The 16,668-nt window shown below is 38.7% G+C and overlaps 1 protein-coding gene and 1 pseudogene across 2 annotated transcripts; both read right to left on the bottom strand.

Moving 5' to 3' along the window:
* Window positions 1-7,385: 7,385 nt before the first annotated feature.
* LOC148187775 (uncharacterized) lies at window positions 7,386-13,377 on the bottom strand (annotated as a pseudogene). Its single transcript, XR_015778151.1, has 10 exons — window positions 13,275-13,377; window positions 11,324-11,355; window positions 10,389-10,529; window positions 10,057-10,241; window positions 9,776-9,912; window positions 9,608-9,683; window positions 8,687-8,744; window positions 8,257-8,393; window positions 7,977-8,104; window positions 7,386-7,716 (listed from the first exon to the last, which is right to left on the bottom strand). The product of XR_015778151.1 is annotated as an uncharacterized LOC148187775 (transcript).
* A 140-nt stretch (window positions 13,378-13,517) lies between these two features.
* Window positions 13,518-15,679, bottom strand: LOC148187774 (uncharacterized). The gene is made up of 4 exons (XM_088085363.1): window positions 14,767-15,679; window positions 14,443-14,597; window positions 14,151-14,244; window positions 13,518-13,976 (listed from the first exon to the last, which is right to left on the bottom strand). The coding sequence occupies exons 1-4, from the start codon at window positions 15,139-15,141 to the stop codon at window positions 13,698-13,700; spliced, it is 903 nt and encodes a 300-aa protein (XP_087941489.1). The 5' UTR covers window positions 15,142-15,679; the 3' UTR covers window positions 13,518-13,697.
* Window positions 15,680-16,668: the final 989 nt, after the last annotated feature.

The raw sequence follows: 16,668 nt of genomic DNA, 5'->3' as shown, positions 1-16,668 counted from the left end.
CAGGATTGAATTTAAAATCCTCCTCCTTACTTATAAAGCTCTAAATGGTCAGGCTCCATCCTATCTGTCACAGCTCATAGTTCCTTACCAACCCTCAAGATCACTGCGCTCTGAAAGCAGGGGTTACTTGTAGGTTCCCAAAATTTCCAAAAGTAGGTTAGGAACCAGAGCCTTCAGCTACCACGCTCCTCTCCTATGGAACCATCTTCCATTTTCGGTCAGGGAGGCAGACACCGTTTCAACTTTTAAGGGTAGACTTAAGACCTTCCTCTTTGATAAAGCTTATAATTAGGGCTGGCTCAGGTTGCCTGGACCAGCCCATAGTTAGGCTGACATAGGTTTAACCTGCTGGGGGACTTCCTCTGATATGCTGAGCTCCTTTCCTTCTCTCAATGCTGCCTTCAGAAATCATGCATGTCTGTTTACTGCATTGCCATGTGCAAGCTTAACTTAGCTCTGTGATAGCCATGTGGTACTCTCACTACCTGGGGCTCGCTATTACAGAGCCTGGGTCTGTTGAAATGCACTACGCTAATCCTGTTGCCTCTCGGGAGCGTTCCTGCTCCTTGTTTCCTAGTTTCCCTGGATCCTGGCCGTAACCTTGACTGTGCCTGACCGTGGTGATAGCTGTGCTGATGCTGCGACCCTGCCTTTGGTTGTGCTCGTGCTGTGGCTGTACTGATTCTGTGCCCCCGCCCTGATCGTGGTCTGGTCCTGGTTGCGCCGATGCTGTGATCTTGCCTTTGGACAACTCCCTTTCACATATGCATGAGACTGTTATCATCTCTATCAACATCATCATAGAGAGCAATTACTAATTTCACACCTACCATTATTGTAATATGACATGCATCTGTTTCTATTGTTCTGTGCCCCCCCCTCCTCTCTCCCCCCTCTCCCCCCCGCTCTCTCTCTTCCCTTTTTTGCCATGATTGTATTTCACTTGCTATTTACGACATCTATTGCTCGTCTGTCCGTCCTGGAAGAGGGATCCCTCACTATCCTCTACCGCTCTTCCTGAGGTTTCTTCCTCTTTTTTTTCCCCCCGTTACAGAGGCTCTTTTTGGGGAGTTTTTCCTTGGGTGATGTGAGGGTCTCAGGGCAGAGGGATGTCGTACACTGTAAAGCCCTCTGAGGCAAACCTTGTTTTGTGATAATGGGCTATATAAATAAAACTGACTTGAAAACTGACTTTCCTTATGGGCCCTTTTTGATGAAATTCCTTTTCTCGTTTTTCCTCACTGCAAGTTTTTGTGGTGCATATCTCCCCATGTTTCTTCCACGATGGACATTATTAGGGCCCGCGCACTGAACGGTGCAAGGACCCTCTTGAAACTGAAGGAAATATTATTATTATTATTAGGGCCTGAGCACCGAATGGTGTGAGGACCCTTTTGAAACTGAAGGAATCCTTGTTATTATTATTAGGGCTCGAGCAACAAACGGTGTGAGGGCCCTCTTGAAACTGAAGGAATTATTATTATTATTATTATTATTATTATTATTCTCTCAAACGAATTGCCTTTTTGAGGGCTTTAACATATTCAACACGTCATAAAACTTTGCAGACTTATCAGGTCTGGTTAAGAAGTTGATATTTTAATGGTCTCGTGCGTGGGCGGGAGGAAATGTAACAGTTGCGCCCCCTACTGATTTTCAATGAAGCAGCCCCCGCAGCACGTTTTACCTAGAGCTGTGAAACTCTGGAGGCCTATGCAACACCCCAGTACCTACAAAAAAGTCTCTTGGGGCCACACTGTAAAACCAACAGGAAGTCAGCCATTTTAATTTGAAGTTGTGATTTTGGTGTATTTTTCATTTTCAGGGGTCGTAATCTTGAGAACTTGTCCTAGAGCTTTCATCAAATTGACTTCAAATGTTATGGCTGCCTTCATAAGACCTTTGACAGGAAGGACAGGAAGTAAACTGGAAGTGGTATGTAACTCTGCTGTAAATGGTCCAATATGACCCAAGCTTCACATGTTTGATGGGAGTCCCGCCCTGAACACATCTATATGACAATTTTAAGCAATAACGAGAGCGCCACCTATTGGCACAAAAAAGGAAAAGTTTTACAGTAAGATGTCCAGCTCCTAGCAGGTTGACTCATATGATCTCAAAATGGTCTCAAAAAATCTTTAAGACATTGATGATGCTTGAAAATGAATATTGAGAGTTTTCGTTGAAAGGTGTTACCGAAGACGGGTGGACAATTTTGATGTTTCAGCATGACATTTAAGACCATTGTAACTTCGCCCCAGATGGTCACATCTTTACAAAATTTCACAGATTTGATAAGAGTCCAGGCCTGAAGACATCTGCAGTGCAATTTTGAAACTTACTCATAGCGCCACCTATTGGTAGCAGGAAGTTACTTTTTTACTCTTTGATTCATCCCCTGTAGCAGGTTAACTTAATTGACCTCATATCCAATTAGCATACTGTAAAGACCTTCATCATGCACAGAAATTACACTGTTGAGTTTTCATCAAACGCTGAGGGACATGGTCCAATCTTCACCAAACTTCCCGTCTGATGACTGTCTTGCCCTGAACACATCTACATGACAACGATTACCATTACTTTTAGCGCCCCCTACTGGCAACATGAAATGTCATGGAAATGACATGCTTTCTTCTTTGATGGAATGCTCCTACAGATTGTATATGATTGACTTCAAATGACAAAACCTTTAAGACCTTAATGATACCTCCCTCTGATGTATAGGTTTTCCATGAATGTCGTTATGGAAACCCAGTGGTGGCCGCCAAAAAGGAAGTTGTTACTTCACTTTACATCGACCGATTGGCCCCAGATTTCACAGTTGTGGTCAGGTTGCAGCCCTTAACACATTAACATGTCCTTTAATATGATACTCACTGAGACACCTACTGTCAACAGGAAGGACGCCTCGTACCACAACTATCCTTTGATTTTCATGAAGTTTACATGTTTTGTTCGACAAATGATGTAGACCAAGGGATTTCACTCTGTGAAATATCTCCCTCAAGGGTCCAAAGTCTCTACATACTTTTTCCAAGTTGCACTGAAATGGATGATTGCATCACTCAGGGTCCCTACAGTAGCCTTGACTTGTGTGTGGGTGCACAGTAAAATCAGCAGTGTTAATTCAACACTAAAAGAGTTCATTTTAACACTGAGTCAGTGAACATATGGTCCTAATCTACAGAGTGTAAAAGTTACACTGAACATAGTGCAGAATTTTCAGAGTTAATTTAACTCTGTTAAGAGTCAATATTTTACACTACACTACACTAGGGAGTGTTCATCAAATTTTACACTATGAGGAAAGTAACACCAAGAGTGTCATTTACATTTAACACTGAGTTTTTCAGTGTTGATCAGAATTTACTCTTATCGGTCTACTCTTCATGAGTGTTAAAACCATTTAACACTAAGTTTGCAATTAGTTACTCCCAACACAGTGTTGATTCTTAATTGACTCCTGCAAGTGTAACATATAATTTACTCATGTATTTACTACCTTTAAGTGCTTATCCAACATGTTGATATTAAATAAACTGATTTTCAATAAAATGAAATATTTAATACATTTAGCAATTTCTAATTTACCATGCCCACAAAGAAAAAACAACAAACCACTGTATCCATGTCTTGATAAAAATGGATTAAAAAAAATAAAATAGAAAAAATTACCTCCAGAATTTAGATCAAAACAAGTTTTCTGTAGGTTTTTTGAAGCAAGTAAATGAGCTTTCTCATCACATCCCACATAATAAAACAAAAATTCACTTTCTCTTTAGAAGATCATTTAAAAAAATTAAAATCTTCTCAAAAGACATTAAGGTTTGAAAATCTTAACCACTTCTCTCTACAGTAAATAACATGTTAAAAGTGCCATTTCAGAGGATTATCTCTAGCCATCTTCAACCTTGAGAAAACTTTGCCATCATCTGGAAACTACTATTCAAATTCTTAAAAAAAATCTTATCAAGTGCAAGATCTGAATTTTTTTCCCCAAGTGGAGAGACATGGAATATTTGGCTGCTTTTGAAGATTTTACAACCTGCTGCCTCAATATATTGAGCTGCATGTCAAGTGCCACAAAATAAAATTCAGTCAACAATAGGTTGCAATTTAAATACTATTAGTAAAATGGATGCAAAAATATTCCATCTGTAACTATGTGTTTTAATTCCAAATTGGAGTGGAGGTAGATTTATTTTTATTTTTATTTGTAAATTTACTTCTAATCTCTATCATCTTTCAATTTGACGCTGATTAGTTCACCTTTTATTCCACCGAGTGTTTTCTATACTTGAAAGAAGGACTTCACTGATTTTCAACTTTATGTCAATCCATGTATCTATAAATCAGCACAGCTCTCCTTTAAGAGAAGTGACAGTCCTTGTAGAATTCAACTTGATAAGATCTTGGTTGTAATCGATCAGTATGATGCCAGATGATAGAAAATTGTCTTTAGGTGGGATAAAAACAATTTTTTTAACCATTGCTAACAGTGACAAATGTACCTTTTATTAGTGGGAAAATACATGGAAGCAGGATTACTTCAGCCAGAAGTCATTTTGATGAATGACTGACACCAATTTTTTTTAGATGTTTAGAATCAAATATAAAATTTGGGTTATAGACACTCACTTTACTCATTCACTTTACTCATTACTCTGTTATATTGCTCCATCTCATCCTGCTACCATTTCCCACTAAAGAAAATATTTACAAACATCGACATCTTAAAATTTGAGCTCAGCTCTACTCAACAAATCCATACAGATCCATGTTAAAAATCGTCAACACTGCTTTAACTCTAGAAACACCCGTCATTGCTGCATTAGATGGCAATATGGAACTATAAAAAGAGATGAATTTGTTGGTCCGTATTCCATTTGCACATCCATTGGTTTGAAATAGAGCAACTGCTGAACGTCAAACACCTTAAGTGCCTGGAAAGGCCTAAGCAAATCTTTAAATGCATGGTAATGTTCATCAAAACAAATGGTTTCTGTTCCTGACCCTGTAAGTATAACTTGCTCATCTTTCACAATAATATTCTTGATCTTACAAAAAACTGGTATCTCATCAGCTACCTCAACACATACTATTAAGCCAGGGCGATATTCAGTGCCATGTTGCTTTACCCACTTCACTGACATTACATTAGAAGATACTGCAGTATTCAGCTTTGTCGCAATCTCAGGACCTTCTTTAAATTCACTAAGCTGCACCATCTTTCCTGGACCAATAGTTAATCTGTACTGGCTAAAAGATTCCCAATGCAAGGCCATGTATCTTTGGTGCTTTTTGGCCAGTGTCTTCGTGATATTTTTGAAACTCTTCAGTTGGGTCTTGAAAAAGTTATGCTTTGCCTCGTATCGCATAGACCACATGTGGAGAATTGGTCCAATATTCCTTATGCACCGAGGATAATGGGTCATGAAATGATGCTTCGGCAAGAGATTTCGAGCAGGAAACAAACGCTTAAAAAGCTGATGATGCTCAACAATAATGTGTTTCAGGAAGACAGTCATACCATCCGTTAGAACTGGGGAAAAAACAATATTGACAATCTGCAAAAGCAAAATTAAAAGATGCCAGCATTCATCGTCACTAGTCACTAGATCACCAAATATCAATGGCATGTTGCGCAATAAACACCAAGACTGTATCGCATTCAGGCCCAAATCATTACTTCCATCACCTAACTTAACTGCAGGGGGGCGATTTCTTCTTTCACAGTAGCCATAATTAAATGACTGTATTCTACCAGCTCACTGTTTGGCAGTTATAAAGTTCTCCTGCATATATTCCAATACAAGTTTTACCTCAAATTGTGCAACTCCTTCTAAAATGTTGTGCATGATATCAACAGAAAAATTATCAGCTGTGTTGAAATATTGCAGAGTGAGAGTTCAATAAACATGAACGTTTGACACCATATACATTAGGTAGTTGTGGGGTGGTTTGTATAGTGTGGCAATGTTCTGCATGAATATCTTTTGTTCGCAATATCACACTCTCCTCATCTTCACAGAATATAGTTTGAAAATCACTTTTCTCTATGAGACAAAAACGACAACAATTCCTAGCACTGAACGACTCTACAAACCCAAACAGTCCATGTATCCCAAGATTATCCCCAGTGACTTGCACAACACTACCATAAACTGGATTTCTGGACAAGGGATCTTTAAAACCTTCAGTTTCAAGCACTTTGAGGTCACTGACAATTGGCTCAAGTATGGCATCAAAGCCATAGGTTTTAATGTCCTGAGCATGAAAAAGGGCACATAAATGTATACTGGCTAAAGATGAATTAAACTTTGGTGGAAAATTTCTCAGTGTGAAGTATATAGCTCCCACTTTATGTATACCTCTTTTGGATCCTAAAGGATTAGCAGTCTCAAATTCATCAAAAAATAATTGAATTAGCAATGCATTCTTTTCTTTAGCAAATAGAGGATGTCTCTTCATGTAAGACCCGTCTTTAATATCAAAACATATACTATCCTTGGGGGTATGGCTAGATGTAAACATATCTTGGAGGTTTGGATTTGTGAGAATAGACTGCAATGTTTCTAGAATTGGAACATAGGAAAATTTGTCTGTTACAACCACCTGATCATAAGTTCCAGTACTTCTGTTTCTTCTATTTTCAAATCTGACACCAAGGACTTTTTCTACAGGTTCAACAGTTCTCCATTTCTGTTCAAAATATGCTGTTCGTTTTGATTCTGAATTCAAGCAAGTGAAAGGATTTTCAAGTTTTTCAAAACGTTGTTCAATTTTATCTTTAATACTAGTATCCTGAGAAGATAAACATTTCAATGCAGCATCTTTTGCTTGACTCTGTAAATCCAGTACTACTTCTTCCATGGATGATATAAAATTATTTAAAGCAGCCTGGGCAACACCAGCAACTTGAAGCTGTGCAATGGCAGAGGCACACATATTACGAGTGCTTGTGTTGACTAGTGGCTGGACTTGAGAGCTACAGGTTGGTTCCTCAAAATCTTGTGATTGAGAATTATCAACAAAATCTTCTCTGTCTACATTATTATTAGTTTTGTCTTCATGCTCAATTTGCTCAGCATGTTTGGTGTTTAAATGTTTCCTGAAGAATGAAAAGGTACCAAAAACCTGACAGCATCCTGCCTGAGCACATTTCAAGTGAAGTGATTTACCAGCACAGAAACCATGAATCAATCGTATGTGCCTTACAAGCATGTTAGTAGTCACAAAATGAGTCTGGCAAACAAAACAAGTCACCCCCATGTTTTCAAAATAGACTGGATTAATTGAGTAAGGTCAGTCACAGCAGCCTAAAAACAAACAGAAACAGAACAATAGATAGATAAGGGGCAAGCATGTTGCCCACTGTGTATGTTCATGTATGCATTAGTGAAGCAGCCTAGCCCTAAGCTCTGCGACACTTGGGCTCTCCTGGACTTTGCCAATATCTATGTTGTACACAGTTGTCTGTACAAAGGTGTACATGTTGTAGAGTGCCTGACTGTACAGGGTACCAAATACATAGTGTGCCTTGAAGAGTTCATCGAACGCTCCAAGAGAACTGGTTGACTGGCATGGTATAACCTGCTTGTCCAGAATGATGAAGAATGAATGAATGGTGCTCTTCTTCATCCAAATGGCAAGTAGATAGGGTTGAGCGGTGCTGCTGATGGCATCAACATGTTCCTGGATGCTTGTTCCACTCTGAGGATAAGAGAACAAAATAAAATTTAAACAATGAAATTCAAATCTTAAAATGGGTTGATGGTGTTTTATATAAAGATAATTTATGATGTGTCTTAGACTGAGTTTCACCAATTTTGCATTAGTTTCGCACAGAATTGATTTTTTACACAGGAGACACTACAAATGTGGGAAAAATATTCACTGTTACTTTGCATCCACACTTGTTGTCTCAAAATGAATATAACACTTTTGACATTGGTATAACCTACAATACAAACCTTCTTGAACACGATAAGATGCTTCTCAGCCTGGGATGCAGACACTTTCCCTGGTCTTTTCCAGCCTTGAGCTGAAGGAGGAATCAGGTGGAGGAGGAGGATAATCGAAGAAAGATCACTGTCCCATCCTGTACACAGAAGCAAAACAGCTTAATATTACATAATGACACGATAATTCCAACTTAAACACCATTCTTTTAAAACTAAATCTAAACCAAGAAAAAGCATTAGAATTTAAACTAAATCAAGTCAAAACCCAAGAGGAAGTAAATCTGACTACCAGAAGAAAGTGCATCATCATCTATATCCTCTTCATCTGCCCTTGCTTCTGCACAATAGATCAGTTCTTCAAGGTCACTTGACGAAGGGAGTGCCTTACTCTGCTGGATGACCTTCTGCTTGAACATTGTTGGCCACCTAGATAGAGAAATACTGTTTTAGTCCAAAACGGGGAAAATCAAACACCAATAGCTGAACTGGCAAACAAAAGCAGGTAAATGTATCAGTGATGAGTGTAATAAAACCCTCAGTGCCTCCAATATTATGTAATTGTTTCTATGCCAACATGGTAACAAATTGTAAACAAATTACATTACATAAACACTGCTACATCCTGGAATAACCAAATGCATGCATTACGTTTAGACGTGATAACACAAATGACAGTGCAACAAAATGCACCAAATGCAACAAACTAGGTTTAGACTAACCTCTCCAGAAACCTGACAGCTGTACCCTCTCCAAACAGCAGAAAAAGTCTTGCTCAATCTGCAACAAGAAATGATATACCAAAAAACATCAGCTAAGCAAACTACATTTAGGTGTATGTTTCGGGGGGTGCTGTGTTGGGAGAGTCCAAAAAGAAAAAAAAATTTAGGTGTAGCTGTTGTCCAGGTATTTTCAAACAATAATAGTACATAAAAGTCCTATTTTCTTTTAAATTATATTTGCCCTGTAGCCTGCAAATTATATAGCAGTATTATATCTATAAAGATAAGGCAACAGAGTATAAAATCCTCAGTCCTCGTTCCTCAAATTTAGAAGAGGGAATACTCTGACGTTGGAGAAAGCCTGGCTTATTGCCTAAGTCACCTTCTGACTGAAGAAATATGAGCAGTCATTTGCCACCATATGTCAGAAATGTATCTATGCAGGTGCAATTTACTTCCCATTCAGCTTCAAAAATAGTACTACAACACACTTCAGAAATTACTATTCATACATATTATGTAATACATAGGGATCTGAGTGTGAAAAATGTATTCTTTATTCTTTCTTTCTTAAGCATGCATGTTTGACTTCCTGATGACACCAAGTGATTTAAAATGGCTCAACATTTTAACCTAATTCAAATCACAAAACAGCAGCCTTTCATGCTCCAAATGATTAAGTCATGCTCATACAAAAATCTCTATGTACTACAATAAATGTAAAATCTCTATGTTTGATTTTGATATTAATTGGAGTTGAATGAGAGGTAAACAACATCCAAACTGTAGATAGAATCAGGCACAGCATCACCAGGAAATGGTGAGGATAGTGTACCAAATACGTAGGGTATTAGCGACAGTTACACATTTAGTTGTATCATTGCAAAAGTGTTTTATTTTTGTAAAATGAATTGTCATTACCAGGCCTTTGACATCTTTGAAGCGTGGAAATTCAGTCAAGACATCCATGGATTTCTCTTCATCAAGGACCATACTGCTATGAAAATTAAGATAATGCACCTAATATATATTTGTTTTCTCCACAAGCACAGACGAAATCATCTGCTGAAAGAAAGACCTCTAAATTACCCATGAGTTTCAGTCATATCTGCAGCAAGGATGTTAATCATCTGTCGCCGTGAGGAATCAGTCAGACCTTTAGTTCGGCTGTACTCCTTGAGTATGCGGTCGCCACCAGGTTTCGTTGTCAGTGCACATTCAACCAACTGTGAAAGGACAGAGTTGAAGACAAGTCCATATTCAGAAAAGATTAAAACAAAATTGATAGCAAATAACCTATAAAATAATGTATAGAGCAACTCCCACAGAACACTGTCACAATAAATAAATAATTTTACAAATCAACTCACAAATTTGGCATCTTTCTCCGACTTTGATCGTTTTCTGGAAGGGCTATAATCCTAATCGATGAAGACTGTATCATCAGAGCTGCAGGCTGAAATTTCCAGAGTTGAATTGCTTACATCAAGCAGTGGTGGACTGGCAGATGAAGATGTATCCTGAGAAGAGCTGGACAAAGTTTTTCCCTGGGAACCTAAGTGTAGTTCAGAGAGAGAGAGAGAGGACAGGAAAAAAAGAAAGAAATGAACAGCTACAATTTCTCATCTTAGATAACGGAGTCTGAGTAAACATTCCGTGGGTGATGATTAAAGAAATGAGAATCAAGACAGAACCAATTTACCACCATCAAATGTGATAGTGAATACACCAGCATTGGGGTGTTGCACGACTTCTTCAAAGACATCTGCATCCACCTCAGTTCCCGTCTCATCATAAACTCTGATGCCTTCACTCACAGGTGGGATGGAAAACTTCATGAAAGCTTAGGAAAAAGCAGACAGTCACTCCATATGAAATGGCAAGTTTAACAAAGTGAGAGATTATTTTCCATTTTCAAGACAATGTCCTGCATCTCTGAAAGTTATGGACTCACACACTTTCAGTTTGATTTTACTCTGGCTTACCAGAGTTCAAGAATTCTTCCAGGCTGGGTTGACTGATCTTGACATATTTGTGTTCGTTATCAATTTTTGTTTTAATCAACATGGTGTTATCTGTAAAAATAGAAAAACTCAATCCATATGTTGAGTTTTACTACAAAGCTACTCTGGCAGCAACAATAGCTCCTGCTAGCACACGGTGGTATAATCACAGTGGTGGATGTGGGTTTTTAAAAAAAACAAACAAACACCAGAATCATCAAAATTAGGCTATTTTTAAATTTAAAGACACTGGACAGTGTGATGTATCTGTGTGCAAGCAGAAACGATTCTGACCAGACAATCAATATATCAGTTGACATTTCAGTTTTAAAGAATACAATGCAGAAAAAGATGCTGTAGGAGATTGATTATTGTTACATTTCAAGTGATGATGAAGGTTTTAGTGCACTACTGTTATTTTAGACAGTAAAAAAATATTTTTAATCTGTAAAATATTCTGCCTCCATTAAATATCTTTGTTGCAAAGTTTTGATGACCACCATTGAGGGATAACTGCAAAAAAACAGACTATATCGGTCAATATATCAGTATTGGAATTCTTCATTCCTGTTGGCCCCAAATTACACATCAGTGGGACTAATGTTCACATTATTTTATCTAAAATGTTACTTACCATCATCAGACCTCAGTGAATAATGGACAAATCTGAAAAACAAAACAGAGAAATAAATTAATTCCATGCAATTATAATAATAATGAAATAATTTTAATATTTGATCATTAATGAATAGATGAAATATTTCATCATTTAAGTCCACATAAAATAAAAAAAGTTCAACTTCTTTGGTTAAAAAAAAAAAAAAATCCTGTCTCTATTTATCAGGCTGCACAAATGCACAGGACTAGTAAACCTGCCTCTTACCAGAATATGCATGAATACATAAAATAATGGCAGAAGGGCAATACATGTATCTAAATGTAACAAAGGTAAATATTTTCCTCTAAAATCTAGAAGAAGAAAGTATGAGATAGGCCATATTAAAACTACTGACAAAATAACTGACCCAAGTGACTTGAATACATCAAACACATTACTACCCGCTTCTGCTCCATTCTACACTCAACACTAATAACTAGCTGTTTAATTAGCTTAATTTAACTTATCTTAAATAAGCACTAGTGAGAAACTTTGCATGGCATGGCATGGCATCATTTAACACCCTGGAGTTTGTAAGACATCGGAGCCCTGACCCAGACAGCACAACACATTTCAGAAGTAATAGTGTTACTAAAGAACTGGAATGTCAAAGTTTATAAACTGTGCGGTTGTTAAAACAAAGGACACATTTAAGACAGAGTTTTCATCAGAAACAGAACAGGATTTGACAAAAAACAAGTTACCTTACCTTGATATTACTCAGACAACCCTTAACTTCAGTTTAACTATATTAATGCCGAGCACACATTCAAAGGGGTTGTGAAACTAAGTCAACAGTATCTGTTAGGCTAACGTTACTCTGAAAACCCCTCGTGATTAAATGAGCTAAAATAAAGTAATCCGATTACTGCAGTAACTAACTTATTTTAACTCAATATATTAACACCACCTTAGCTTTACATTACCCAGTGTTTATCCTTGCAGATTCGCCCGCGCACACATAACGTTAGCCAGGCTAACCAGTCAAGCTCATGGCCAAACGAGTTAAAATAAAGTAATCCAATTACATGCAGTAACTAACTCATTTTAACCTAATATATTAACACCACTGTAGCCTTACATTACAAAGTGTTTATCCTTACAGAATCGCCCGCGCACACATAAGATTAGCCAGGCTAACCAGTCAAGCTCATGGTCAAGCTAACGAGAGCTAGTTTAGCCGAGTCCTCACACATGTCGCTGTCTGACTTGAATTGACTTCATGAAGACTCTACACAATTACCCCTCACGCTGGCAACGTTATCTAGTTAAAAGTTGACTTACACGTTGCTGACCATATCTACTTCCAGGTTTGCTAGTTAGCCGGTGGTAGCTTTAGCTAATTTGCACGATGCTTCTGGCACATTTGCTGCAAAGGGAGTCACCACCTCCTCACATTAGCCATTCATAAATCAGTGTTTTAAGACACACGGCGGCCCGAATGTGTGGTCAATATCAATATAACATTACACTCTAAAACATAAAACATTGGGTCAACAAAAAAAAGTATGTTAACGTTTTCCACTAGAATTTTTAAGTTAAGCCAACTGCTGGCAGAATTACATTAATTCAAAGCAATATTTTAAGTATGATGAAGTAGCTTTTTGGCCACAATAAAACACATTTTTAAGTAACATGAACTTAATAATTGTCAACACGAATGCAAGTATTTAAGTTGATCCGACATAATGTTTTAAGTATGGTGAAGTAGCTTTTTGGCCACAATAAAACACATTTTTGATCCCTGCAAGAGTTAAGTTGAGCCCTGTCCTATAATAAGGGCATTTTCCTGCATTTCCCAGAAGGTTAAGTTGTCCAAAACTCCAGCCTTGGTTGTTTGAGGAACATGAGGATGGTGTGTGCATTTCTGTTTGTTTTAGGGTGGATGAGGGAAAACAGCTGACAGCAAGGAGATGACAACAAATACCTTCTGAAAGGCTGCTAGGAGTATTTAGTGGCATGAGGGCGATGTCAAAACCTGGCAACTGGACAGCAGCTAAGGGACTCTTTCCTGGTGCTCAAAAAGAACAGAAACTCAGACAGTAATATTCATATTTCAGAGTTAGAACTATTTATTGAAATTTAAGTGCAAACAGCAGCATTTGTAGGCTTTCAACATCAAATGAGCTTCTTTCGATCATCTTTGGCAGTACTCTTACATCATCTCCTATCTCATCAATATCAGACTGCTCACCCTCCTGATTAACTCCAGCAAAAGAGGTAGGTAGGTCAGTAGGTATTCATACTATCTCAGAAAAAGAACGAGTGTGTGTGTGTGTGTGTGTGTGTGTGTGTGTGTGAGTGTGTGAGATGTGAGCCTCTCCCTCACGCAAGGTCAATCAAGTCTGCTCTAGAAAATACCGTATTTGAGATTCATTACTTTAGAGCTGGCTTTTTGTCCATTGAGCTCAAGGCATAGCTTCTGGAATACCTCAAAGGTAAATTTCAACTGCTTGGGATAGCTAAGGTTAAGCGCATAGATTACTCCCATCAGCAAAGCACAGGATCTGGCGACATCAATCCCCTGCAGGATCTTGGTTCCCTCGACTACAATGGTTGCACGCCCATCACCAATGATGGCAATCTTCATCACTTGCATTGCAAGGTCTGCATCGAGCTCCTCCACATCCTTGTAGAAGAAATTAAAAGGTGTTAGGATGTATAAAATACATAGCTCAAGCTTTAGGGTGACATGAATAAGGGAATGCAGGATGACCATGTACTTCAACTCTCCACACAGGAAGGCTACAGAGACATACAGTTCAAACAAAATTAAAAATTAAAAGCGTACTCAATTACTTACGTGGTACTGCTTGAAAAGGTCCTCCTCCTTCTCTCCAAGATAGACCATGAGGCAGCGAATGGCAATTTCTCTGCGCTTTTCAACTGTCCTGATTCATGGAAAAAATAGATCAGGTGTTCAGTAAAAATCAGATGCAAGTGTAACCCAAATAATGACAATTTGAAAAATATGAGTGTTAGTGCACAATATACCTTGTTCATAGCAGCTATTTTGACATTTGACATGAAAACAGTGAGGCAGAAACATATGATTAAAATAAAGGTCTATTCATAATAAGGTTAATCATCATACCTCAAGAAGCATGTCCTTAATGTGCCTCATCTTCAGGCCTGCAGCTCCTCCTTTTGATTGGGTCAAGGCCATCAGTTTCGGGGTGCATTGGTCAAGCTTGGCTAGAAAGGTCGATTCAAGGCTAACTGTTGTTATCCTCTTGAATTCTTCACTTATCTGCAGGACACATCAGTATGAAGGACCACAAGTGACATAAGTATAAAAAATCAATGCAGAAATAAACATTTAAATGTGTATTTGTACACATTTAAATGTTTAGGGTCTTAATGTATTTATTTCTACATTTCTTTATTTATTTTACTTCAATTTGTGGACATATATCCACACTAAAAACACTAAAAAGTGCAGGCCAGCGCTTCATGAAGTCACTGATGGCAGGGGCCTCTTTCACTATTTCCTCCCGGCGAAGGCTGAACGTCTTGGCCATTTTCTGAGCCACCACCTTGGAGTTGTCCCTTTTCATCACCTCACTTAGGAGCTCGACTCTCTCTTTTTCCAAACTTGCAGTAGTTTCACCTTGAGCATGAGGGGGTAAGTAGTTCACCTCAGCCTTCTTTGGTTTTTTCACATTCTTTGCCGGATACTGGTCATGTGTTGTTTTCTTCTTGAGGGAGTTCACTTCAACTTCAGGGCAGCCGAGACCTCGAAGTTTGCTTCTGAAATTGTTCATCTTACAGTATATTTTAAGCGCTGCGCCCATCCATAGGACCCATTAAAGGACCCTGGTTCTTTGAGGCAGGGATGCTTTTGAGTCAGGGCCTCTGCAACCTCACTGATCTGCAGACTTGATGGATAAGCAGTGTACTCATAAATAGCCTCCGCTAGTTATCCAAGGATGTCTGGGAGTAGTGGAATGAAATCTTTTGTGACTGAATTTGGATCTCTGTGAGGCCAGAAAAGCTGGGAATTGGAAACTGAGCAGGCCAGCGCCGGGAACGGTGGCCTGGACCATCTTCAGATGATGAAAGAATCAGTGTGTCATTGGTTGACACAGATGAGGTGTCGTCAACATCATGCTCCTCCCAAGGCTGATCAGTTACATTGGTCTCATCAGTGTCGATCACATCAGTTAAGGTTAAAGTTATTGTAGGATCCTGGTCCTGGACAAACACAACCTTGATTGTGTCCTTATCCTTGAGGTCAGTTGTAGAAAAAAGGGTGAAAAACTCATCACCAAAATGAACATCTTTATAGTGAAGACGGAAGTCTCTAGCAATGGAAAATGTATCACGAATGACTGAGTGAAGGTCATCCACCATCTCAGGTATTCCAGATGGTAGTACAACTTTACGGACATCATGATCCGCAAGGATCACTCGGAGTTGAGCCAGTTGTACACAAAACATATTTCAGTACTTTTTAGTAACAGCTAAAACAAAACATGTTTCATTATTTTTTAGTAACAGCTAAATGGTGAATTATGTTAAAAGGATATCATATTTGACCTCTAGGTATGGAAATCAGGAACACATTTACTATATGCCAAATCTGAAAACAGTAGGAAGACTGTGATATGCGAGTTTGTATCATTTCATCTGAAAATCTCCACAAAGTATGGGCGCCATCTATGGAACATAAATGCTGCGCTTAAGAGTCATAATGCTTGTTCCACCAAAGATGAAAAATATTAAGGGGAACGTGTCTGATAGCTCAGCTGGTTCTATGACTTTCACAAGACCGTTTTTCTCAAGCACATAGCTCCTCAGATGCTCAACTGACCAAGCAGTCAGACCCTTCACAATGCAATCCAACGCTGCCCTTCACAACCATTGTGGTTGTGTGGATCAACTCCCCAAAATCTGGTAGCCCACCAGTGGAACCATTAGCCAAGATCATTCCACTAGTGTACTTGGTGCCCCTGTAACACACACTTTTGGCTATCGGGACACATGCCTCACCAGGAAACTTAGCCTGCAGTGCTTCTTGGATATCCCCTCTCTGCACACTAACATCCACTGTAGACAGTGTTGTCGCCTCTAATAAAGGTCTGGCAGCTCTGGAATCATGTTGGTTAAAAGCAACCATCAACTGTTGCTTCATGGCGAGTGACAGCAGAATATTTCTAAAGCTACGAGTATGCCTGACAACACGCTTGAAAAAGCTGTGCTTTGCCTCAAACCGCATTGTCCACAGTGACACCAGAGGACCATAAGCTCTGATCAGTTCTGGATAATGTTCCAGGAAATGGTGTTTTGGGATGAGGCGTTGTTCTGGGAAAACCATGAGA

The sequence above is a fragment of the Plectropomus leopardus genome, chromosome 12 (assembly GCF_026936395.1).
Source record: "Plectropomus leopardus strain MGB_pleo_1.0 chromosome 12, ASM2693639v1, whole genome shotgun sequence".
NCBI classification, from domain to species: Eukaryota; Metazoa; Chordata; class Actinopteri; order Perciformes; family Serranidae; genus Plectropomus; species Plectropomus leopardus.
This window is presented reverse-complemented; position numbering and strand designations above follow the sequence as displayed.

Excerpts from the sequence above, each read along its gene's own strand:
- LOC148187774 (XM_088085363.1), bottom strand. The coding sequence starts at position 15,141 with ATGGGCGCAGCGCTTAAAATATACTGTAAGATGAACAATTTCAGAAGC. Across the intron at positions 14,245-14,442 it reads ATTAAGGACATGCTTCTTGA|AATCAGGACAGTTGAAAAGC; the intron begins GGTATGATGATT and ends ATTTTTTCCATG. Across the intron at positions 13,977-14,150 it reads ACCTTTTCAAGCAGTACCAC|GATGTGGAGGAGCTCGATGC; the intron begins GTAAGTAATTGA and ends TTCTTCTACAAG.